The following is a 27067-nucleotide window of genomic DNA, read 5'->3' as shown; positions in this document are numbered from 1 at the left end:
TCAAACTTGTTAACTATTTCACTGCTCATCACAGCATGAAGGTAAGGAGAGGAAGTATCACATTATAAAGATCTTCACACCAGTGTTTACCAAAAGGAGTGGTGGTGCAGAGTATAAAGGAGTAGCTGCAAAGGAGTGTGTTGAAGATGTACAAATTAACCTACATAGACCTTTAACACCACATGATGGGGCTGAAAGAGGAGGTGAATGGTTTCATTCTCCTTGAGGTAGGCTCCTCTTTCGGAAATTTGGGAAAAATTACCTGGACAAGAAATGCACTCATTTTGGCTGTTTAAGTGTTTGCCACAGCTGTGTGAAGAGAAACCAAATCCAGCTCTTGTGCTCTCTGGTAAGTCCATTGGAAGATAAATGAAGGTTACTGTGACCCTAGGCACCCTATATTCACACACTACTGCAGTACTATTTGTACAAACTATGCCTTGTGCAGCATCACTGACAGCTAATAGACTGTAAAATGCATGTGTTAATGTTATATTAATAACCAATTATATGTGAAGTTCTGAATTCCCTCTGTATGATATTACTAGAACTAGCCTAGCATAGTTAAAGGTAATAAACACATCTTTCTGAGACAAAGGAATGTAGATTTATATCGAGCTAAACCAGCGGGAGTTATCATGATCCTGAACTCAAGAGACAGAGATTTACCTGGGCTCCTGCACCCCAGAGAGACACTGAACCCTCTGGAGGCCTTCCTGACTTGTAAGACAAATACAATCGCTTTGGGGAATATAAGGATCAGGAAGAGAGACTCCACCTTTATCCTTCACCTTAGGAGACAAAGAAACCAAGTTATTTGACCTCTGTGATGGGTCCTGGACAGCAAAAGCTGGAAAGGAGAGTGTGGGTGAGAGAAAACAATTTAACAAGATGCAGTCTTTGTTCAAGATAAGTTTTAGTCTTTTAGATGCGTATTTGCATTTTAATTTTCTTGTTATCATTTCTACCTTTATTCCTTTTACTTGGTATAATTGTATCCATGATTTTTTTTAATAAACTTGTTTTGTTAATAAACTTGTTTTGCTTTCATTATAAATTGTCAGATTTCCCCAATAGGAACATGTTTAAGACAAGTAACTGACACATTGTTTAACCCATCTGGAAATGGTCTGAGCAGATACATCATGACTCATGATTCTTAGAATAGGAAAAGAATAACCTAGAAGACTTCCTAAAACATTTAGCTCTATTTAAATAATATGTTAATACCCTTCTAGCATCAAAGAATAGAATACCAGGGTTGGAAGGGACCTCAGAAGGTCATCTAGTCCAACCCCCGGCTCAAAGCAGGCCCAAATCCCCAATTTTTGCACCAGATTCCAAATGGCCCCCTCAAGGATGGAACTCACAACTCTGGGTTTAGCAGGCCAATGCTCAAACCACTGAGCTATCCCTCCCCCGCTTGCATCTAAAGTATGCAAATCAGATTCCCCTTTATTAGCACGCAGCTTTGAAAAAAAACACTGGTAAATTAACTGTCTGATTGACGTGAAACTTGGAAACTATTTTTGGTAAAAACCTGGGATCAGGTCTAAGGTCCCACCTTGTCTTTATGAAAAATAGTGAGTGGCAGATCTGTCATCAAAGCATGCAAGTCTCTGATCCTTCTGGCTGATGTTACAGCAACAATGAAGAGGTTTAGTAGATAAGTAAAATATAGACCACTGTGCCAAGGCTTCAAAAGACAGTTTCATAATCATAGATAAAACTAAATTAAGATCCCATGGTGGAACTGGATCTCTCGGGGGGGATACAAGTTAGAATCCTTTCATAAACCTTTTAATTGTATCCTGTACAAATAACAATCTACACTTGATTAAAACATAGCAAGCTGAGCCACCAAATGAACATTTAAAGAGAAATTAGACAGCCTCTTGAATTTTAAATACATCCAGTATGCCAATAAACAAGAGATAGAAGCTGTAACTGGTGAAGAACATTTACGTTGTATAGAAGAAACAAATCTAGACCATTTTAAGTAGTAACATTTCCTCGATTGTCTCCAAATCTGTTGTTGCAACAGAAATGCAAGATCCTTGATCCAGATCCTCATTCTCCCCAATCTGGTTCCTCATTGGTTCAGAATGTGTTGCTTAATTCAAGAAAACAAAGGAAAACATTGGCAGAGCCCTTCCAACAGCTGAAGCATGTCCATGTACCATTGCTGTGTCAAGCCAGGCTGGGGCAATCAGGATCACCCTTTCCCTGTCCTGTCACATCTTCCTCACCACCTTCTCAGTTAATGGAGAGGGACAAGCATACAGAAGGCTCTTTCCCCAATGCAACAGGAAAGCGCCCAAGATAGAGTGACTGTCCTTTCCTGCCCTCGGACAGAAGAGACTTCACTTTTTGTTGAACCTGGTTGTAAACAGGTCTGCATCAGGCCAACCCCAACTAGAGAAAATCTCTCGTATCACCTGGTACGTCAGTGATCACTTGTGCATCTGCGAACAGTCTCTGCTGATCTGATCTGTTCTCCCTTGCTAAATGCAGGGACACCGGATAGACATCATGAAGAATGCACCAGTCCCATAAATTTGACTGTCGGCACACAGCAGAAAGGAATGGGCTCCTCCCTTTTTGTTCACATAATATATGACTGTTGTATTGTCCGTTGCTACCTAAAGAACTTTCCCCTTTATATGAGAAAGAAAAGGTCTGAGAGCCATGCAAATGGCCCTTAATTCTAAAATGTTTACATGCAAATTCCTTTCCTGAGATGCCCAGTGAGCCTGAATTGTGAAAGAGTCCAGATGAGCTCCCCATCCATTGTTCAAAACATCACAGGTTATTGTGATGGATGGCAAAGTGGGGTTGAACAGACCTCACTAAAGGTTCTGTCTGTCCACTGCATCAACTAATTTAAAATGTCGTAAGGCATGGTGAAGACTGTCCAAATTTGGTTTGTAAATCCAAGCCGTCCAGTGTTGTACTGACCTCATTTTGAGGCATAAAAACACAACAACAATTAGTTGCTGCCACAAGGCCCATCAGACCCCCTCTCCAAAAATCACCTTTTGGGTTCAGCAGTGACAAACTTCTAAAATAGATTGCACTATTTGACTTTCTGATATTTAGAAGCAGTCCCCAATCCATGAGAAGTTGTAAATTTGATGTGAACTAGCAGATTTTCACGTAAAGGAGACTTCAGCAGCCATTCATCTAAATATGGGTAAACAAAGATACACTGTTTTCTGGGATGCACTGCTACTATAGAAAGCACTTTGGGCACTGTGGAAATGGCCAAATGGCAGGACCTTGTCCTGAAAATGCTTTTTTGCTACCACAAAATGGAGACATTTCCAGTGCTTTGGTAGAATAGAAATATGGAAATACAAATCCTTTAAATTGAGAGATGTGAACCTACCTGTAACTGAAAGTGAGGATATTAACGGAGGCTAGGGTTAGCATTAGAAACTGGAACTTCTGGATTAAATTTTTTAATTTTCTTAAATCTAAAATTGGATGGAATCCCCCAACTTTTTTCTGCCCCAGGAAATATCTTGTAGAAAACCTTGGATCACACAGGTTTTTAGGTACCTCTTCCACAGCAGCTATCAGAAGCAATTTTTGAACTTCTGACAGGAAAATAACCTTGAGAGAAGGTTCCATGAGAAGGGAAGGCTAGGGGAAATTGAAAGGAGGTAGCTTTTTGAAAGGTTTTGAATAGCCTTTTCCTATTATTTCTAGGCCCCACTTGTCCAATATAATAAGCTTCCAATTGTTGATAAACTGGGCTAGCTCGTCTCCAAACAGGGACGGAAGGATCCTCACCAACTGGTTCACAATTCTTGATCCTCACATTAAATCTGAGGCCATGTATTCCGCAAAGAAAAGGAGCAGCAGATTATTTGACATAATTTGAATTATTTCTTTTTATGTTGAGATTGCGACAAAGACAGAGTCCACTGATGTTGTTGCTGATATCTTTGAGAAGAATATGCTGAAGACTGAGGCTAGAACTGCCTCTTGTAATGAAAAAGGAGTAGGAGGGCTCCTTCTAGCAGTAAGGCATAAACCTTGTGAACGAGCCATAGATCTCTTTTGCAGCTTACTTTTTTAAGAGTTCATCCATTTTATTAGTAAAAAGACCATCAACCTCAAAAGGGGGACATCCTCCATTTTAAATTTAGTATCCACAGTCAGTGAAGATGAACACAGCCATGTAAGACTCCTCAAAAAAACAGCAAGTGCCACACTCTGGCCAAAGAATATCAAAAGAAGTTCTGAGAGCATGCTTTACCACATTTTGACCCTCCGTCAAAAATCACACAGGCAATCTTCTTTGATCATCTGGTAGCTCTTGCACCAACAAAGCCATCTTCTCCCACAGATGGAACTGGTAATGGGCCATCACTGGCTTATAATTAGCCACTCTAGAGGAAGAGAACATCATCCAATTTCTTCCCCTTTCTAGCCACAGAAGTCGAATGGACTTGACCAGACCTGAACATATTACTGGCTTCAGCAACCAATGGAGAATTTGGCTTGGGGCGAGTATGACAATACAAAAACCCTCATAAGGTATATGATAACGTTAGACTGGTAAGAGGCAGGAGAAATCCAATCTCTAAGAAAGCAGACAAACAGTTTTAGCAGGTTAGAAAAGACCATTCAGTATAGGTAGGGCTCTATCAAATTCATGGTCCATTTTGGTCAATTTCACAGTTACAGGATTTTAAAAATCGTAAATTTTATGATTTCAAATGTGAAATTTCGAAGTGTTGTAACTGTAGGGGTCTTGACCCAAAAAGGAGTTGTGGGGAGGGGCTGAAAGGTTATTGTGTAGAGGGATTGCAGTACTGCTACCCTTACTTCTACACTGCTGCTGCTGGCGGCGCTGCCTTCAGAGCAGGGCAGCTGGAGAGTGGCGGCTGCTGGCTGGGAGCCCAGCTCTGAAGGTAGAGCCGTCACCAGCAGCACCACCAAAGTAAGGATGACATGGTATGGTATTGCCACCCTTATTTCTGCGCTGCTGCCTGCAGAGCTGGGCCCTCAGTCAGCAGCTGCAACTCTCTGGTTGCCCAGCCCTGAAGGCAGCAGTGCAGAAGTAAGGGTGGCATAGTATGGTATTGCAACCCTTATTTCTGCGCTACAGCTGGCAGGGTGCTGCCTTCAGAGCTGGGCCCCCGGCCAAGAGCGGCTGCTCTCCAGCCCCCCAGCTCTGAAGGCAGCACAGAAGTACGGGTGGCAATACCAAGACCCCCCATAAAATAACCTCGTGACCTCCTGCAACTCCCTTTTGGGTCAGGACCCCACAATTTGAGAAACGCTGGTCTCCCTCCATGAAATCTGTAAAGTATAGGGTAAAAGCACACAAAAGACCAGATTTCACGGGGGGAGACCAGATTTCACAGTCCGTGAGGAGTTTTTAATGGCTGTGAATTTGGTAGGGCCCAAAGCATAAGTAAAGATACCCTATTCCTGGAGGGAGCACCAAGAATGTGCAACACAGGATGTGATGCCTCTTCCACAGCAACTGAAGGCAAGTTCAAAGTGGATGCCATGTGATCCTCTAATTCATGGAACTGCAAAGCATCCTCAGAAGCAGATGACATAGTAGCAATTCTCGCATGTTCATCAGATAAGAAATCAAGTTCAAATTCTCCATCCACTTGACCCTGCTCAAAAAGATGAGCTAACTCCTCATCCTCTTATTCAGACAAAGTTATTAGGCACCCCTGTGTGAGCTGCAGATGGATTGGATGGAACTGGATCCAAAGATTCCACTGACAACTGAGCCTCATCAGTCAGAACATCATTTTTCCATCCATAAGGCGGATAATTTAAAAACTCCTGTGGCAGAGCCCAATAAGTGCCAGGAGTGCCAGTCTCTCTGATAGCTGGGATCCAGGAACACACCCATAAAGAGGAAGCATGAACTGCCCAGAAAACTGAGGAAACCCAGACTTAAGACCTGAACTGTGTAGATTTCGTTCCTCCTAAGTCTTCCTCTATCCTCTTCTAACTCAGGAACTGGCCTCAGATACACTATGAATCTCAGATGAGATAGCAACGGCACCAGAGAATGCAGAGATGTACAAGACGGAAAGGATCTGGCTGGTGATCCTGTAGGCTTCTTAGGAGGAGGCGGAGGCAATGATGAATCTATAGAAAGGCTCAGAAAATTGTTTATTTTACCCCTTTTCAGGTGAAGGGGATATAGATCTTAGAACCGATGAAGACTTTCTCCTTCTCTCCCGACAACGATCTCCCACTCAGATCCCACGAACACTTAGATGCTGAACAGTGAACATCAGCCACCACAATGAGAGTCCTTTTGGATCTGGATCCGACAAAAGCACCATAGTGGGAACAGACAATGGTGCCGATCTTACTGGCTTAGGCATCACTAGATCCAGAGAGAGGCTCAGGACTGTAATCCTGGACTGTGAAACCAAATGCAAAACCAACTTAGGTTTCAAAGTCAGAACTGTGGAGGTGATATCTGAATCAGATGGATCCAGTAAGTCTGACCCATGGGATCTGGCACTGCTAACAGTGGCCGCCTTCTCCCTCATCTTCCTCAGAACCGATACAACTGTAAGGATGGCTAATCATAGAATCCTTGGCTGCCAACGGGACATATGGTGCCTTCGACACCCTAGCAGTTTTAACCAGAGGATCTGATAAAACAGGAACAGGAGCCAGAACCAACAACCTCGGTCACTGGGATCCTTTAGACACCTTAGGCTTACTAGACAAGGAAGTTGGAGCTGAAACAGGCCTCTTAATCTTCAGATCCAATGATCTCCTAGAACCCTATGGCTTAGCATCAAGAGCTCCTTTAAGCAGGAGTCCGTGCAAATCTGTTTTGCCTCTTTTTACGCACTCTGTGAAAATGTGACAAACAGAACAACGAGAAGGAAAGTGGCCTCCTCTGAGACACTTAAGACATCTAACATGATTGTCCAACACTGGCAGGACAGCTGGGCATGAAACATCTTTTGAAACCCATTTTTTTTCTTCCTTAGTTCTGCCATCTCAAAGAATCGAACCTAAAACAAACTATAACCACAAACTCTCTAACTAAATTAACACTGCAAGCTAACAAATATCTAAAGGCTTGTTGGGGGTAAAAGTTGGGAAACAATCACAAATCCACCCAATGTAGGGTTAATCAATTTTCACCTTTATTTATATTATTTCAGACAGAATTATTGTCACATAGTGTCTGCACATATATTTATGCCAGAGAAATAACAACAGCCAAGATGGAATAAATAAAAGGGCCCAAGTTACCACATTCCAGGGCACTGGGAATTCCTTACACCTTCCATGATAGTTGGGTGCCTTTTCTGATCACTTGGTCTGGTCCTTCACTACCATCCTTCAGTTTCTAGTTTCCTGTTTCTCCAGTTTGGGCCCACATTCTCTTAGGTTTCTTATATATTTCTACATTACAGATTAAGTAATCTTTATTGAACTGGCTTTTAACACATCAATCCTTTGGGTTTTAAGTAACCTGTACATTATGTATGTGCAAGCTTCAGTTACCCAACTTCTGCATTTTTGCTGCTGTTTTCGCAGCTTCTGGGTCATGTCATTTTATGTTACCCTGCCTTGGATCTTCTCAGATAAGGGTTTTGTTGTTGTTTGTGTGTTTTTACCTCAAAAATTTCCAGCACAATATGTTTCCTTTTGTTTTGTCAGCAGTAACATGATTTTACAGATCAGAAATTCTATGTAAAAGAAGAATTGGCAAAACCACATTTATGCCAGCAAGGTCTTGGCCTAAGTGTTACTTCATCTTTACTCATTCACTATCCATAATTACAAATCATTAAAATATAACTCTCAGAGCTTTAAATTGCACATTTAGCAAATCCTTCATTTTTATATTTCAGTGATATACTAACATATATCAGTCAATATATGTTAGCCCCTTAACATATTTGTGGAGGGGAGTTTGGAGAGCACTCTATGATTCCTTAATATATCTACATTTCTTATCTTTTTTAAATATGGGTTTTTCATTCAAAGTCCATTTTTATGTGAATCATTAAAAAAAAAAGTCATTAGAATTTTACCTGTGTATGCATTTTGAGAAGCGTCTCAATTTTAGGGTCTTGATATTTTTGTTTTTAATGGTGCCACAAAAGGCATTAAATAGGAGTGGGAAAAAATGGTTACTAACCTGTTCCATAACTCTTGTTCTTCAAGACGTGTTGCACATGTCCATTCCATTCTTTGTGTTTATGTGCCCAGCGCACTGCCATCAGAAACTTTTACCCTCAGCAGTACCTGTCTGGGTGGCTCACACGCCCTTTGCTGTTGTGCACTAGTGTGTGAAGGTATAAAGGACAGAGCCACCCCCCCATTCCTTTCTTGATGTAACTTCCATGCAGAGAGGGAGGAGGGCAGGTCTTGGAATGGACACATGCAATGCATCTCAAAGAACAGTTACAGAACAGGTTAGCAATTGTTTTTTCTTCTTTGAGTCATTGCACATGTGCATTCCACTCTTTGACACTCATAAGCCATGGGGCAGGACATGGGATTGGGGTCTATCTAAAAGACATGTCCAACTCTAGCATGGTCACTCGAGTCTTTGAGTGATGGCATAATGAGATGTGCAACGAGGACCAATGCCGCTCTACAAATATCTAGACCTGGATCTTTCACTAGAAACAGAGTTGGAGGCTGACAGTGATCTTGTTGAATGAGCTGTGATCTTATTTGGCAGGATGATATTAGCTAGGTTGTAACACATGCACATACATGAGGCTCTCCAAAGGCTCTTAAGGAAAGTAAGCTGTCATGGGATAAGAGGGAAGGTCCTCTCATGGATTGGTAACTGGTTAAAAGATACGAAACAAAAGAATGGAGAGAGGTAAATTGTGGTGTCCCCCAGAGGTCTGTACTGGGACCAGTCCTATTTAACACATTCAGAAATTATCTGGAAAAAGGGGTAAACAGTGAGGTGGCAAAATTTGCAGCTGATGCAAAACTACTCAAGATAGTTAAGTCCCAAACAGATTGCAAAGAGCTACAAAAGGATCTCACAAAACTGGGTGACTGGGAAAAAAAAAAGGTAGATGAAATTCAATGTTGATAAATGCAAAGTAATGCACATTGGAAAACATAATCCCAACTATACATATAAAATGATGGGGTCTAAATTAGCTGTTACCACTCAAGAAACAGATCTTGGAGTCATGGTGGTGAGTTCTCTGAAAACATCCACACAATGTGCAGCGGCAGTCAAAAAAGTGAACAGAATGTTGGGAATCATTAAGAAAGGGATAGATAATAGGACAGAAAATATCATGTTGCCTCTATATAAATCCATGGTATGCCCGCATCTTGAATACTGTGTGCAGATGTGGTTGCCTCATCTCAAAAAAGATACTGGAATTGGAAAAGGTTCAGAAAAGGGCAACAAAAATGATTAGGGGTATGGAATGGCTTCTGTATGAGAAGAGATTAATAAGACTAGGACTTTTCAGTTTGGAAAAGAGATGGCTAAGGGGAGATATGATAGAGGTCTATAAAATCATGACTGGTGTAGAGAAAGTAGATCAGAAAGTGTTGTTTACTACTTCTTATAACACAAGAACTAGGGGGTCACCAAATGAAATTAATCGGCAACAGGTTTAAAACAATAAAAGGAAGTATTTCTTCACACAATGCACAGTCAACCTGTGGAACTCCTTGTCAGAGGATGTTGTGAAGGCCAAGACCATAACAGGGTTAAAAAAAGAACTAGATAAATTCATGGAGGATAGGTCCATCAATGGCTATTAGCCAGGATGGGCAGGGATGGTGTCCCCAGCCTCTGTTTGCCAGAAGCTGGGAATGGGCAACAGGGGATGGATCATTTGAGGATTACCTGTTCTGTTCATTCCCTCTGGGGCACCTGGCATTGGCCACTGTCAGAAGACAGGATACTGGGCTAGATGGACCTTTGGTCTGACCCAGTATGGCCATTCTTATGTTTTTATCCAAGAAAAAATTATTTGAGTAGAGATTGGTTGACCTTTCATTCTGTTCACGATCACCACGAATAGTTGAGAGAATTTATGGAACTGCTTCATTCTAGCAAGACAGAATGCCAGTGCTCTTCTAACTTTTAGGAAGGGCAAACACAGCTCTTTCCTATTCATGTGTGGTTTCAGGAATAAAGTAGGTAAGTAAACTGGCTGGTTGTCATGAAACACAGACACCACCTTTGGGCCAAACTTCAGATGAGGGTGCAGGTAGACCCGGTTCTTAAAGAAGATTGTATAGGAAGGCCATGACATTAGCGCACAAAACTCTTCTACTCTTTTAGCAGAAGCGGTGGCTACCAACAATGCCACCTTAACTGACAGATGTAACAGCAAGCAAGTAGCCAAAGGCTCAAACAGCGGAGCCATTGGTCTTGATAACACTAAGGTGAGGTCCACTGGGAACTGGATTGTGCACTTGAGGATATAATTTGTATAGGCCTTTCAGAAATCTTATTGACATGTCATTAGAAAACTCAGATCGATTATCCACCTTAGGCTGGAATGCAGAAACAGCCGCAAGGTGTACTCTGGCAGAACAAATGGCCAACGCTTGACCTTTCAGGTATAGTAGATATTCTAGTATGTGCGGGATCAAGAAGTAGGTCAGCAAAATCCCTGAATGACACAACCAGATGGAAAAATGTCTCCACTTAGAAAGGCAAGTAGCTCTCATGGATGGCTTTCTACAATTTAGCAGGACAATCTACACCTCTTTTGAGCTAGACTGCTCTCTACCATCTAACCATGGAGCATCCATGTGGTTAGATGAAGCACTTGGAGGTTCAGGTGAAGCAGCCGATCATGGCCTTGGGAAATTAAGTCCAAGACCAATGGGAGCAAAATTGGAGGTTTCATTGACAGATATAGGAGTGTGGAGAACCAGTGGTGGTGGGCCCACACTGGAGCTATGAATAGGACTCTGACGTGGTCCTGTCTGATCTTCAGCAGGACTTTGTGAACGAGTGGGATTGGCAGGAAAGCACAGAGGAGCCTGTCTGACCAGGGAAACAAGAATACATCTGTCAGGGAACCCTGGCTGCGGCCTTGCAGGGAACAGAATTGCTGACATTTTCTGCTGGTTCTTGTTGCAAATAGGTCTACCTGAGGAGACGCCCACCATTGGAATATGTGTCTGGTCACATCTAGGTGAAGCGACCATTTGTAGTGACTCATAAATGACCTGCCGCGGGGGTCTGCAAAACCATTCTGCACCCCCAGGTTAGATGTTTCAAGATCCACCGAATTGGAAATACAGAATTCCGAAAGAGAAGTCACCTCTTAGCAGAGTGGGAAAGACTACGCTCCACCTTGTCTGCGGAGGTAAAATATTGCCACAGTGTTGTCTGTGAAAACTAAGAGCATCCCCCTTGCAGCTGGAGACAGGGCTGTGTGCCCCCACCCTGCGGCTTCAGCCAGGGCTGTGCACCCCCAAACCACAGCTTTGACCCGGGCTGTGCGCCCCCAACCTGTGGCTTCAGCCAGAGCTGCGTGCCCGCCAAGGCCACGGCCAGAGCTGGAGCCAGAGCTGGGTGCCCCCCCTTGCAGCTGCAGCAGAAACCTGGCTGTGTTCCCCCACTTCCCACAGTGGGGCTCAGGCTCTCAGTACCCTCATATGGGGCTCTGTCATTCCGCCCCCGTTATTTTTAGTAAAAGTCACGGACAGATCACGGATCCCGTGATTTTTTGTTTATTGCCTCCAACCTCTCTGACTTTTACCAAAAATAACCATGACAAAATTTTAACCTTAACAACGGTCCCTCTGTGTGTTCTGTCTGAAGCTGCTGCCATTGCAGCCATGGAATGCCTGAACGATGTGGACTCAGAATGACATGATCAAGATCTTGTAAGGCAGTGCTGCATCAGACCTTGAACAGAGGGCCTGGAGGATGAAGATTGAAGATTGTATGGAGAAGGAAAGAGGACAGGAGCCAGGCCCAGGAATCTCAGCAGGAATAGGAGAGGGAGATGCACCAAGACATAATGGGGCTTCTCCGGGAGCAAAAACAGATGCTGCAGACTCTTGTAGACCTACAGATTCAACAATCCCAGCTCGCCTCCCTTTGCAGTCCATGGAGAATTCCAGTATAACACCTCTCTACACTTTCCAAGCCAACACTCCACTTGGCATCAGGGGCCACATCCCTAACCCTACACCTCCACCCTTGGGGACATTAAGGACAATCACAGCTTCTCATGCACAAACCTGTGAAAGCCATGGTTGATGTATGTGTAACTAAAATAGACATGAACATTCCTTTCCCTTCTTTAAGCTCTGTTAATATTAAAAGCTTAAATGTATGGATTTTCTTTTAGCTTGCACACAAATTTTTTGAAGTGTTTTTGTTAGTCAATTAATCTCGATTGTTTGGAAAATAATTCATCTTTATTAGATCCCAATCTGTGCTGCAGAATGCCTGGCATTAGTGAAAGCACTTACACAATAACACATACTGTGACACAACTCATAGGGTCAGTGGCAAACAGTGTAATAATCATAAATGTACAGCAAGCACCATAAAAATTCCAAACAAGCCCCCAAACTACAGAGCCAGCTAGAGCTCAGTACACCACAACACACTACTGTGGCTCACTGTTAAAGTGCTCTTTTCAAAGCCTCCCTGAGCTGTATGGATCTGTGTAGAGCTCTTCTAACAGCGCTTGTGTCTGACTGTTCAAACTCGGTAGACAGCCGCTCCATCTCCGCCCTCCACCCCAGTGGCAACTATTCTCCCTTTGCTTCATAGATATTATGCAGGACACAGCAGGCAGCGATAATCACTGGGATACGTTTCTCACTGAGTAAACAAAATCACTGCACTGTATCTCAACCATGACCTGACTAGATCATTTGGAGACACATATCAATCTCTGACCTGTTTGCGGAGTCTTCCAATTAAGTTTCCAACACTGATGGGTTTCATGCAATTTGGACACTTCAACCACGAACCAGACTGACATTATAATCTTATCTCACACGACGGGGCCTGATCCAAAGCCCACGTAAATCAATGGAGTCTCTCTCTTGACTAAAAGGGGGCTTTGGATCAGGTCCAGTGGCCAAAGAATAGCTGCAAAAGGAAGTATCTTTCGGGTACAGATAATCTTGAGTCAAATTTGAACTAATGACCTAGAAGGTTCAAGCCTGTATATTCTACTCTACCCATGCAATTCCTTTCTTTAGTTATTTTTATGAAGAATTAAGAAAAAAGATTAGCCCTCCACTATGTAAAACCCAAAAGCTTTCGAGCCAAGATATTGCTAAACCATTTTTTGGGATAATTTTAAAAAGTGATAATCTTTAACAAAGGAAAAATATTTTTTTTTAATCAACATTATAGTCTCTTTCCACAAATACAGAAATTCCAGCTATTGGGAGAAATAAATATAACACGCAAATCTGCAAAATCAAACTATTACTCTGGAGTTATAACAAGTAACACTGTACAGACTGAAATTAATTGCACACAAGTGACAAATTTTCAGTTTACACATTCCGATATTAATTTCACTTCTTGTTTTCCCATATCACTGCGCGCTGTTGCTGTTTGGTGCTCTAAGAGTCCCACTTTCAGTCAAGATCCTTATCACATTTGGAATGTTAATACCTTTAATAAAAAAGGGAGAAGAGAAGATGAGTGATTTGCTGATAAAGTTCTTCTAATAATGATTATTTTAAAACAAACATACATAAATGTACTAATGAAACATCTGGACATTTTCATGAGTTTTGGAAGATTTCATACTAAATGAAACAAATGTATACATATTTTATTAGAATTATCTCAGGAGTCTTAATGATCAGAATGCTACCAAATTTTCAGGTGGACATAGAAATTGTGTGTTTGAGGCTTAGAAATGAGGATAAGCTGCTTGTCGGTGGAGGGTAGCAGAAGAGTTGGATATAGAGATATGGGAGAGTTCAGAAGCTGGGACTCTTAGGAGCTTATAGTGAGAGATGAAAATACTTGTCTCCTGATTAAGAGCTGTTTACTGAGAATATTACTGAGTACGAGTACACATGTTCCTAAGAATTGTACAAGCAAAGGCTTCTTACATGCCATAAATCTCAAACCCTAAAGACAACATCATACTAACTACCATACAAGTCCTAGATTCACTTTTTTATTATTAATTATTTATTATTATTATTAAAAGAAGGCATGCTTGGTTTTAGTCAATTGAATCTTCATGATAGGAAAAACTTGTTAACATTACTAAGAGCTTACAGGAAAATACCGAAAGGCAATAAAAATTAAGATACATATGACATCTTCAGAGGAGAACAAGCATTTTGACATTCACCCCTAAGAAAGAGTGTGGGTCCTGACCAAGTGGCAAGTTGAAAATATTAAGAACTAAAAGAAGACAACAACTTCTGTCCTTATAAATCCACAAAATACACTTTATCTGTACAGCTCTACTCCACTTTGACAATACCATTTAAAAAAAATTACTACAAACAAAATTAAGTTATACATATGCAAGTAGATTACCTCTGAAGGCTGGATTTGTGGCTGCTATTTTCTGTAGAGTAGCCGTAACCTCAGCAGCATCCATATTTCTTACACTATTGAAAAATTCAGTAGTGACATCGTTTTCATATGATGTTCTCAAAGAATCAGTTAAAGAGTTTTGGGGTGCATCTCTCTCAGTAGCAGATGAAAACTTCCTATTAAACATGTTTTGAGAAGAGGAGGGATATTGCTCTTCAGCAGCAGACTCTAATTCATTACTTAATCCTCTAAATGTGGATTGAAAAGTCCCACGTTTCCAATTTGTAGCACTGTTTTTTGAAAAGTTCACTGATTGTGAATCCTTTTTCATGAATGTTCCACTAACATTAGACTTTGTTGCGGTGTTGTTATAAGGTTGTTGGGCAGGATGCTCCCTCCTGTCTGACACATAATTTGCTGAAAACCCTGCAAGGAAAAAAAAGTTACTTCCACTATGTATACAAAAAAAGAACATAGTTCCAAAACTTCATATACTGCAGGTAATTTCAAGTTTCACTAATGGCATGTTAATTGAAATTTTAAGATGCTATGCTTCTTAGGAAATATTGTCACCTTATCAAAAAGTTACAGCGAAAGGAGGTGCACTGGAATTTCTGGATATTTTTACTTACTGGCATGGGAGTGTGTTCCCCATCAAACCAGATGGTATGACAAAAACAGAACCTGTTAGTCCCAAGAATGAACTCCTTCGGTAGAAAGACGCAAGTTTCTTGTACTGATATATCAGGAGCAGAACCAAGGAGGCTAAGAAGCTGTAAAGTGTTCAGCTGCTGGATAAAGGGGAGTTGCATTCATTTAACTAAGCTGGCTAAGAAATCAATTTAGTTAACTCTGCAATTTCCGTGAGTAGACTGGACCTGAGTCTAGTCTATTCCTCTTCAAGGGGGAGAGGAGGAGGAAGGAAAAAAAAGACTGACTATGAACCCTCTTAACTCAGGAATAAGGCACCAAAATCATGGACTTGTTTGCTTGCATGCAATGACCCAGCCTCATCAGTCCTCCTGGAAGTGCAATCATATTTCCCTCTCTCCAGACCAGCACATTTAGATGCTGGAGATAATCTCTTTAAAACATACTTTTCTCCTACTTCAATTCAAGTTTTAAGACTTCAGAACTTGCATTCTTTCTTTGGGAATAAAGATTTTTCTGAGCACATTAATTTTTTAAAATAATTAGCCTCTATCAATTCAACAAGAGCTAGAACATTTTAAGTTGCAAATGTTCAAACTGCATATTTGTTGTCCATTTAAAGACTAGCATGTGCTTGCAGGAAACAAAGAACTCTCCCATTCATTTCCAGTGGGACAATCTAATGAGCCATGAATTTTAAAAGTCCCATATATTTCTACATTTAAATTTAGTGTGTGAATAGGCTTTATTTTCTGATTGGTTGATATACCTTCCTATATCTCTGGAGAAAGAGAACCCCATTAATGTAAATTACTTGAACTTGATCATTTTGAAACTCTGCTTCAGTGAAGCAGAAAAAAAAATACTAGAAGTTTTCACACAACTCAATGTTAGGGTTAAAATATATTTAAAGAAATGGAGTCTTAAATTCTTAAAGCTTTACCAGTGTTAGAGTCACTAATATCCACCGAAGTCGCATCAGATTGTTCTGTGGAATGTTCAATTGTTTTTTCTTGATTTGGTTCAGAATCTAAAGAGTCCTAAAAGTTTAAAGAAAATTGCATGCATAACTTCTTTCAAGTTTTTTAAACAATCAACTCTTAAAATTAGGTCAGTAGAACACTTCAGGAGAGAAGAAACAGGAACAGTATCTTCACCAAAAAAAATTCCAGACTGATGGGTTAAATAAATAAGAGTTTCCAAAAACGTACATCTAAAAAACTTGTTATGCTAGAGTTAGTAGCAAGTAAAATTTTTAGGGAAAGAACATTTGCTCTCATTAAGTCCCAGTCCAGTGACAAAAAGGCACAATGTGCTAGCCAAAAAAACCATACTAAAGAGCCCATATCTCCATAAACCACCAGTCATGAAAGCAAAAGCTTTATATGCTATTGGAAATTTGTGATTCCCAATTTTCCAAAGTACCCTGAGGCAGGGTACCTTGGAGTAATGTATTAGGCACAGGATGGAGGCCCAAAAGATCAGAGTTTTATTCGTGCTTTTGACACAGACAAGAAAATTAGGATAATTATATATTTACCGACCTATACCCAATCCTGCAAATACTTAACTACATGTGTAACTTTACTCATGCAAAAAGAAAAGGAGGACTTGTGGCACCTTAGAGACTCACAAATTTATCTGAGTATAAGCTTTCGTGGGCTACAGCTCACTTCATCAGATGCATTCGATGGAAAATACAGTGGGGAGCTTTATATACACAGAGAACATGAAACAATGGGTGTTACCATACACACTGTAACAAGAGTGATCAGGTAAGGTGAGCTATTACCAGCAGGAGAGCGGTGGGGGGCGGGGGGGGAGGAGAAAGAAACCTTTTGTAGTGATAATCAAGGTGGGCCATTTCCAGCAGTTGACAAGAACATCTGAGGAAGGCGGAGGGGGAATAAACATGGGGAAATAGTTTTACTTTGTGTAATGACCCATCCACTCCCAGTCTTTATTCAAGCCTAAGTTAATTGTATCCAGTTTGCAAATTAAGTCCAATTCAGCAGTCGCTCATTGGAGTCTGTTTTTGAAGTTTTTTTGTTGAAGAATTGCCACTTTTAGGTCTGTAATTGAGTGATCACAGAGACTGAAGTGTTCTCATGCAAATAGTCCTACAGAAGTTAGTGGAACTACTCACATGAGTAATGTTATGCACATAATTAAATGTTTGCAGGACTGGGCCTTAATAGCGTGTATATGAGAACACACTAATAAGGCCAATCACTGGAAAAGACAGAAGCAGGATTTAGGATGTTCTAGCTTCAAGCTCTTTGCTTAATCCTCCAGCCCACGTGGCTTTTAGGCACCAAAAACGGTATCACTCAAAGGTATGAACTTTTAAGCCAAAATGGATTTCAAACTTTCAATAAGATATAGTGAAGAAAATGTAGAACAAGATTTCAAATACTTTTTTTAAAATGGCCCCTAAATCAGGCAAGTTGTCATAACTTCTATTAGAATATTTCATGCACTTCTAGTCGGCAATCAAAGGGAAGCAAAAATGTTACAACTGTACAGGAAAAGCTGTGATTTTCTCATACTATCTTCACTATAAATCTTTCAAAATCTCGATGGCCAAAACTTGGAGGTTGCACCCATGTTCATTCTGTTCCAGTATGAATACTTGATCTGTACTCTTTATAGGTCACAGAAGTCAAGACAGATTCAATCATTTACTAAAATATACAAAATTACATTTGTTGGTGCAACCTGTTGCCGATATTCCACCAATGCATTCGTAAGGGTTTGTGTAACCTTTAAGATAAAGGATGCATCATCTTCACTCAGTATCTCAAAGCTTTGCTGGAAAAAAAAGGTGAAAAATCAAAACACGTTTTAAAAGACGAAGGAGACAATCTAACTTTTCATCTATGGCATAGATGAGCGATTAGATTACTTACTGCTTTGCTTGTAACATCAAATTTTATTTCAGTTTATAGAGAAACACCTTTAAGAGTACCAATTGGAGTTACACGCTTATGTAATTTTCTCATAGTAATATTCATACAAGAATCAACAAATTCAGCAGCTTTATCATTCCCCAAATAGCAAAAAAAACCCCAAAGCGAATTTAAGCCTCAGCTGCTTTCCTTAAGAGCCTGAGTGTATAAAAGAGCCTTGAAGCAAGCCCCAAAGGTTAAACTCAGTCTATTTTCAGAGGGGGACATGAATTCCAAAGTTAGGGGCCCCCACAGAAACTGCCCGATCCGTATCTTCTCCTAAAGTGAGAAGATTCCAGCTTGACCACCTTTACTGATCACAACTGAGACAGTATTGCATGCAGAGAGAGGCAGGTCCCAAGACACTCAAGGTTTTACAAGTCAAAGCCAGTATCTCAATATCTATGTAATCACAAAGCAACCAATACACCAAATAATTTATCAATGGACAATTGAGATTACTTTTAAAAACAAACAGTATTTGTTCTGTTTGAGTTTGCATCACTATTTTCCAAAGAGAATCCTATAAACAAAACAGCAGCTAATAACAAACATGGAAAATAAATATTTAGTAAAGGGAAGCTATCTGATAATAGATTACTAACACCAGTGGATTTTTTTTTGAGCTAATGAAATTATGGCAGTGATGACTAAGGTTATCATAAATCACATTAAATCATAAATCATAATCACATTAAAATATAAGCTCTTCTAAAACAGAAAGCCACTGTATTCTTCATTGCTTCTAAAAAAACTAGAGCAGCAAACTTTATTGCACCACGACCCCCTTCCGACAACAAAAATTATTACATGACTCCAGAAGCCCAATGGCTTCAGCTCCAGGCAGGGGGCCTGTAACCTGAGCCCCGCCATCCAAGGCTGCAGCCCTTGGGCTTCAGCCCCGGGCCGTGGGGCTCAGGTTTTGGCCCCGGGCCCCAGCCAGTCTAAGCCAGCCCTGGCAACCCCATTAAAATGGGGTCACGACCCACTTTGGGATCCTGACCCACAGTTTGAGAAGCGCTGAACTAAAGTATCACTCAAAATTTATGCAATCCATATTTTCTCCAAATAGATTACCTGAACAATAAGCGTACTATATTTTAACTAAAGCAAGTAAAGAGGGACAGCAACTCAATCATACTGAAAGTGTTAAAACTCAACAATGGAGATGGGTGCATCTTCAGCCCAGATGCTAACGAACAGGAGACTGAACAAATCACAACTGAAAGCTAAAGTTCAACAAGGAAGCAAGGAGAGACAGCAGTGGGTGAACTGAGAAAAACAGAAATTCTATAATGTAAGAAGCTAAACATTTAGAGCCTCATATTTAAACAGCAGAGTATTCCAGTGAAGATGGTTAGTGGGCATCAAGAGCAATTCCAAAACGTGTAATTCAAACCAACTATAAGATACAGATGCCAGATACAAGAATGGATCAGCATAATAAGGTATTGAGATCAATGCTCCTCTAGCAGAGCACAAAACAGCCTACTTTCCATTGCTCTCTTGCTACTGGGCAGAGGAAAGGAAGTTTTCTGCATAATCTTGTGCAGGAGGCAAATTCCAGGACTGATCCCATGTGCGATGGATCTGCTAAGCAGAAGACTACAACTGACATCAGCCCCCTTCCGACTCTATTTCCCTTCTTCTGACTAGGTAAGGGGAAGGGTCCCGAACCAGGAAGTAGCCAGGCTCTGTTGGAAAGCAGCAGTCGCATATATCTGCTAAGCCCTTAACACATTTGAGTACTGTTATTTGGCCCTCCCTCAGTCTTCTTTTCTCAAGATAAAATATACCTAGTTTTATAGCTTGCCTTTGGACTCTCTCCACATCTTTTCTAAACTGTGATGCCCTAAACTGGATGCAGTACTCCAGCCGAAACCTCACCAGTGCCAAATGGAGTGGAACATTTACCTCCTGCATCTTACATACCATTATATTCCTGTTAATACACCCCAAAACTATATTTGCCTCTTTCTCACCTGCATCACATTCCTGACTCATATTCAGTTTGTGATCCACTATAATCTCAAGATCCTTTTCAGAAGTACTGCTTTCTAGCCATTCCCCATTTTGTATTTGTGCATTTGATTTTTCCTTCTTAAGTGAAATACTTTGTACTTGTCTTTATTGAATTTCATCTTGTTGATTTCAGACTAATTCTACAATTTAACAAAGTCATTTTGAATTCTACTCGTGTCTGCTGAAGTGCTTGCAATCCCTCCCATCTTGGTGTCATCTGCATATTTTATAAGTGTACTCTCAGTCCATTATCCAAGTAATTAATGAAAATACTGAATAGCACCAAATCAATGACAGATTCCTGCAGGAACCCCACTTGATATATCATCCAATCTTGACAATGAACCATTGATAACTACTCTGAGCACAGCTTTTCAACCAGTTGTGCACCCACTTTATAGTAATTTCATCTAGACCACACTTCCCTAGTCTGCATATGAGAACGTCATGTGGGACTGTGTCAAAAGCTTTACTAAAAATCGAGATCTCACATTTCATGCTTCCTCCTAACCATTAGGGCAGTAAACCTGACCAAGAAGGAAATTAGGTTAGTTTGGTATGAGCCATTTTTGACAAATCCGTATTGACTATTATTTATCATCCTATTATCCTCTAGATGCTTACATATTAATTTTTAATAATTTATTCCAGTATCTTTCCAGGTATCAAAGTTAGGCTGACTGGTGTATAATTCCCCAGGTTCTCTGTTACCCTTTTTAAAGACAGGTACTACGTTTGACCTTCTCCAGTCCTCTGGGATCTCACCCATCCTCCATGAGTTCTCAAAGATAATCGCTAATGGTTCTGTGATTGCTTTAGCTAGATTTGTAAGTATCCTACAGTTAATTTAATCGGGTCTACTGTGATAATTGGGCCTACAAATTTATCCTAATTGTGAGCTCCACTATAAAAAGTAATATTCATAAAATGTCACAATAACCTTTACCAACAAATGTTGATGGGAAAAGACACAAAAGCGAGACAGAATTAGTCGCTCCCCCCCCCCCAGCCCCCCACTCCAAAAAGCACTACTGATATATCTCAAGGATTGTGTTAAGATCATGCCTGGTGAACAAGAGAAAGTGTGGGACTGAAAAATTGGTGAACCAAAACTGGTGTGTGAAAAAGTAGGCGAAACTGGTAAACAAAATAATGAAGGGATGTGGCTATCCTGACCATCACTCCCTTTTGGGGTCCTCAAGAAGAGACACTGGTGGAAAAGCTGGTTACTGAGACACTGACTGACTGAAAGAGGGGGAAGGAGTGACTTCATCATGACTGCCAGGCCCCATCATCTCCTGGGACCTTGAGATCCAGCATGACACCACTGTGCCATTGCTATCCTAATCCAGAGAAATATCCTGACCAGACCAAGCCAAGAGAGAGACCCAGATGACATTGTCACTTCCGCTGGTTCTAGCTAAATCCCAAACAATATCTGGGATGTGACTTTGTCACACACCCCCACCTGCCCCAGCGTGACCTTCTTCTTCACGACCTTATTAATTCTCTTTCCTATCCTTCTCTTTTCATCTTCTGTCTAATAAAAGAATCTGGCTCTGCCAACCAGGACTGCATATTTTACAACACTGCTGTGAGCCTCTGACCTGAGGGCATTACTTTTAGCTCCCTCTTTAACAGCCCAATGCTGATACACTTTTGCAGATTTTGGAGTGGCTAATAAGACCATGTGCCATGTCTGTGTTTTTCCAGCAGTAAGGTTGCAAGCGTGAGGCAACATCAGAGACAGAAGCTATATTTCCTATCTTTGCGGTTCACTTCTATCCCCTCTGGTATGTGTTTGTCTTGTTTTGTCTTCTAGGAAAAAGGATCAGGCCTCAGCAACAACGGCTCCAAGCCATCTCAACAGCTACTGCCACCTTTAATACCATGTAAAAAACTGTCAAACAAAGGAGTTCTCTTTCTAAAAACTCTCTTCAGCTAAAGGGAAAGGGAATAACGGATGTTTTTAAAACAAAAACTTTAATATTTTACATTTCAAATGCTTTAATGTTTTTTTCTTCATCTTTAATAAACTGTTAAAAAAATAAGAATGGCCATACTGGGTCAGACCAAAGGTCCATCTAGCCCAGTATCCTGTCTTCTGACAGCGGCCAATGCCAGGTGCTTTTGAGGGAATAAAAAGAATCATTAATCATCAAGTGATCCATCCCCTGTCGCTATTCTCAGCTACTGGCAAACAGAGGCTAGGGACACCATCCCTGCCCATCCTGGCTAATAGCCATTGATGGACTTATCCTCCATGAAAGCATCTATATATTTTTTTAACAATGTTATAGTCTTGGCTTTCACAAAATTCTCTGGCAAAGAGTTCCACAGGTTGACTGTGTGTTGTGTGAAGAAATACTTCCTTTTGTTTGTTTTAAACTTACTGCCTATTAATTTCATATGTGACCGCTAGTTCTTGTATTATGAGAAGGATTAAATAACACTTCCTTATTTACTTTCTCCACACCAGTCATCATTTTACAGACCTCTACCATATCCCCACCTTAGTCGTCTCTTTTCCAAGCTAAAAAATCCCAGTCTTATTAACCTCTCCTCATATGGCAGCTGTTCCATACGCCTAGTCATTTTGTTGCCCTTTTCTGAACCTTTTCCAATTCCAATATATCTTTTTTGAGTTGGGGCGACCACATCTGCACGCAGTATTCAAGATGGGGTGTACCATGGATTTATATAGAGGCAATATATTTTCTGTCTTATTATCTATCCCTTTCCTAATGATTCCCAACATTCTGTTTGCTTTTTCGACTGCTGCTGCACATTGAGTGGATGTTTTCAGAGAACTATCCACAATGACTCCAAGATCTTTTTCTTGAGTTGTAACAGCTAATTTAGACCCCATAATTTTATATGTATAGTTGGGATTACGTTTTCCATTGTGCATTATTTTGCATTTATTAACACTGAATTTCCTCTGCCATTTTCGTGTGTTTGCCATGGTATTAAGCAGGCTGAGTTCTCTGTATACCAAACCCCAAACTGTGTTTAACACTGTTTGCTGTTGGATAGTGACAGGGTCATGCTAATCTTTGACTCTTTTGGCCCATTTATTCCATTTAAATTAATACAACAGCCTTGCTGACTTGAATACATCCAATTTATCTCAATTTTTTTAACCTGGTCTTTCCATATTCTGGCTTATGTTCCTTCCCTCTTGTTAATATTAATTGTGTTAATCATCAAGTCACAATTAACCTTTTCAGTGAAGACTGAAGCGAAATAGCAGGCATTAAACACCTTGGCCCTCTTTATGTTGTCCATTATTCATTCTCCTTCCCCATTAAGCAGTGGACCTATTCTTTCCTTCATCTCTCTTCCTCCTAATGTATTTATGGACCCTCTTCTTATTTCCTTCTATGTCCCTTGCTAGATATAACTCATTTTGTGCCTTAGCCTTCTTGATTTTGTCTCTATATGCCTGTACTATTCTTTTGTACTTATCTTTCACAATCTGTCCACATTTTCACTTTTTATAGGATCCTTTTTTTATTTTTAGGCTATCAAAGAGTGCCTCATGCAGCCATATTGGCCTCTTACTGTTCTTCCTATCTTACCTTCACCTTGGGATAGTTTGCTGTTACGTCTTTGATACGGTCTCTGAGAAACTGCCAGCACACCTGAAGTATATTTTCTCTTAGATTTTCTTCCCATCAGAATCTCAATCCAAATTTTTGTTCCAGGTGGAATCATCATACATAAAAGTAGTATTTTTTAATTAACAGACTACCTATGTTTTACATTCAATGTATCTTCTACTTTTTGACTACAGTCTTAATCAACTACACGCTACATTAAATATTTCATTAAATTTTCCATCAAACTTGGCTCAACATAAATTTAACACCTACCAAATATCCTAATAGTTCTTCATGGCTGGTGAATTCTTCAGATTGTATCTCATCATCATTATCTTTCTCTTTATCCTGTAAAACAACAGAGATAAAAACACCCTGAGGATTTCTTATTTGTATGATTCAGGTCAGTGGTGCCCAACCCTATTACGCAGGAGGGCCACATAAACCTAAGCACAACCTTGTGTGGGCAAAACAGATTGTACATGTTTTAACAAGATTTAAAGTCACCTATGTTGATTTATATTTTAAGTTCAGCTTGTTTCATATGTATTTAGATACAAACAACCTATGTACAATATTGTCTATTTACACACTTGTGTAAACTAAAATGATGTAAACATGACGACAAAACGCTAATGAATTCTCCGTTAGTATATTGTGTTGAAGCAGGCCCTGGGCCTTATGAAATGCTTGGTTGGGCCATGTACAGCCCACGGGTAACGAATATGAAACCATTCTGTTAACTCAAGTTAGAGTGTACATTCATACTGGAGCATTTTTACTATCGCAGATGTTTGCAACAGAAGTTTGTATGTATTATAGGGGAAATAGTAAGCCCTACTACAAAATATAAAAATAAAATGTTTCTCCATAAAGTTACTGTCTTAATTTAACTTGCTGCTATTACATATGCCAGAATACAGGTCTGCAACATTCTTATTCATCATAGTCAAAGAAAAAACTTAAAAGGAAATAAAGGATTATTTTTAACTGGAACAATCTTCTGACAGATCAAATACTCACCTGGATTTCCTTGTCTTCACCTTTTGATTGTTTGCTGTCATCACACCTTTTGAAATATACAGTATACACATATATAATGTTCAACTAACTGATTTACAGAAAAAGAGTAATCAAACAGTCAATAAAATTACTGTGAAGACAGTGAATACAAAAGCCTGCTTTCAATCTAACACTGTTTGTCCCATAGGTATGGAATGTTCTTGTAATTACAGTTGACAAATCTACTGCTCTCCTCATTCAAACCCCTCTTTATGTGGCACCCACAATTTGTGAATTCATAATAAAATTAATAAAATAAAATAATAATAATAGAAAAAGACAGTGCATTCTGGCTTCTTTTAAATTGGGAAGAGATTGTCTTAATCTTTGTGTCTTGTACAGCAAGAATGCTAACATGACACTAACTGAGAAAAATAAAAGGATATTCAAAACAACATTTGGGACTCATTACTGTCTTTCCCTTCCCTAATGACAGAAGTTTAATATCTATCTGAACTTCATGTTTCCTAACTTGTTATTAAAGTTATGATATGCTAGGAATTGCCAAGTTAAGACAGATACCCAACTCAGAATCCTGCCAACATGATCCCAGGTCAGGAAGTAGACAGATGACTTGAATATGAGTAATTCGACGTGGCAAAAACTTCAGCTCACCGAGACTGTCCATTATTAACTCTACCTGTTGCAGGAACCAAAGGCCCATTTCCTTCACAAGCATATTTTCTCTAACAATAGTTAATGTTTGGGACAAATTTATAATTTGATGAATCATGTTACTAGAATACAATCTGAGAGATCACTTACATATTTGCTAGTGGGAGAAAAGATCTGGAATAGAAATGTCCTGTCCTCGTTATGAAACTGATTTATGCATCTTTTTGTACAATAATGAAGTGTAATTTATAAAATAAAGGCTGAAATCTTCAATTTTAAACTCACAGGTCAATATTCTTAAATAACATCAAGCAGAAACTCTCAGTGCAGTACTAAAACCATAAGGTTTCTAAATATATTACTGTGTAATACTGAAGCCTTTTAAGTACAGTATAATTGGATTCATATAAGAGCTTTATGAGTTAAGACAAGTTTTCTTTACATAAAATTTATGGTTATAAATTGATACAAAATAAACTTCATATGTAACTACAGAGATGCTGAGTATATAAGGGTATGTCTATACTAGCGGCCGGATCAGCGGGCAGCGATCGATCCAGCAGGGGTCGATTTATCGCCTCTAGTCTAGATGCGATAAATCGACCCCCGAGCGCTCTCCCATCGACTCTTGTACTCCAGCGAGAGGCGCAGGCAGAGTTGACGGGGGAGCAGCAGCAGTCGACTCAGCGTAGTGAAGACACCGCGGTGAATAGGTCTAAATACGTCGATTTCAGCTACATTGTTCAGGTAGCTGAAGTTGTGTAACAGATCGATTCCCCCTCAGTGTAGACCAGGCCTAAGTGTAGATTTATATGGGTAAGGTTACTTAGTATCGGTACTGTTTCTGCAAACTCGCACTTTTGTAGGTGAAAGCCACCTTTTGCAAGTCCTGGAACCATCAAAGCTATTGTGAGGGGACATGCAGGCATCAGCCTCAGATACGAATGTTCCAGCCACAAATATAAGAGATCCATGACCTCAATCAGTTCCTCTCCTCCCTGAGATCTAGCATAAGAGTCCGAAGAAGCATGAAAGGAAGGTGTATCAGAAAAGGATAGCCTGACGCAACGCACACTGTGAACTCTAGATAATAAACATGGCACTTAGGAATCCCTGTCATGGACTAGGCCCCCATTGTGTTATGTACGGTGTTTGTATAGTGCTTAATATACTTGCTCTTTCACAGGATTGTCCCTGCAGAGCCACAGCAGGAGATTAGCAATCTCACTGTAGGAGAATAGAAATCTCCAGGTAGATATTGTAAGAATCTTTAACTGAAAAGGGACTAAAGGACTGCCCTCCACAAGTGAGAATCTGATTTTGCTCCAGTTTTAAGAGAACAGTATTGAATAAAGATGTGAACTGAAAGAAACAGTATAGAGTCAAGATGTGGTGACAACTACTATGTTAATAGAATAACTTTTGAATCCTTCTGGCACCGGAGCCTTTTCATAACTGTCCTGGCTCTATTTAACAATTGCTGGGCTGAGATAATTTCCCTTGAGCTTTTCTTAAAAAGAGGTGAACAACTGGAATGATTTCCAGAAGGGTTTGGTCCTGCATAATAATTATTGGCCCTCTCAACATGCAACTTAGTCCTACCAAGCAGCCCATAAGATTCAGGAAGACAGCCAGAATGGTAGAGATCTGGTTAGGATGGA

At 40.2% G+C, this 27067-nt stretch overlaps 1 protein-coding gene across 5 annotated transcripts in view; it reads right to left on the bottom strand.

Moving 5' to 3' along the window:
- Positions 1-13310: 13310 nt before the first annotated feature.
- Positions 13311-27067, bottom strand: part of LOC102935237 (histone acetyltransferase KAT6A) — a 62259-nt gene continuing 48502 nt past the window's right edge. For 4 of the 5 annotated variants that reach the window (XM_037893414.2, XM_037893416.2, XM_037893415.2 and 1 more), the window contains 6 exons: positions 24753-24798; positions 24003-24077; positions 17861-17968; positions 16101-16197; positions 14507-14932; positions 13311-13618 (listed from right to left, as the gene is read on the bottom strand). In XM_037893414.2, the coding sequence (XP_037749342.1) occupies positions 13539-13618; positions 14507-14932; positions 16101-16197; positions 17861-17968; positions 24003-24077; positions 24753-24798 (832 nt within the window). In that variant the 3' untranslated portion in view covers positions 13311-13538. The remainder of the gene's footprint in view (positions 13619-14506; positions 14933-16100; positions 16198-17860; positions 17969-24002; positions 24078-24752; positions 24799-27067) is intronic. The other variant, XM_037893417.2, reaches the window with a different exon arrangement.

The sequence above is a fragment of the Chelonia mydas genome, chromosome 2, assembly GCF_015237465.2.
Source record: "Chelonia mydas isolate rCheMyd1 chromosome 2, rCheMyd1.pri.v2, whole genome shotgun sequence".
Lineage (NCBI taxonomy): Eukaryota > Metazoa > Chordata > Testudines > Cheloniidae > Chelonia > Chelonia mydas.
The sequence above is the reverse complement of the archived record's forward strand: the minus strand, read 5'-3'. Positions and strand labels throughout refer to the sequence as shown.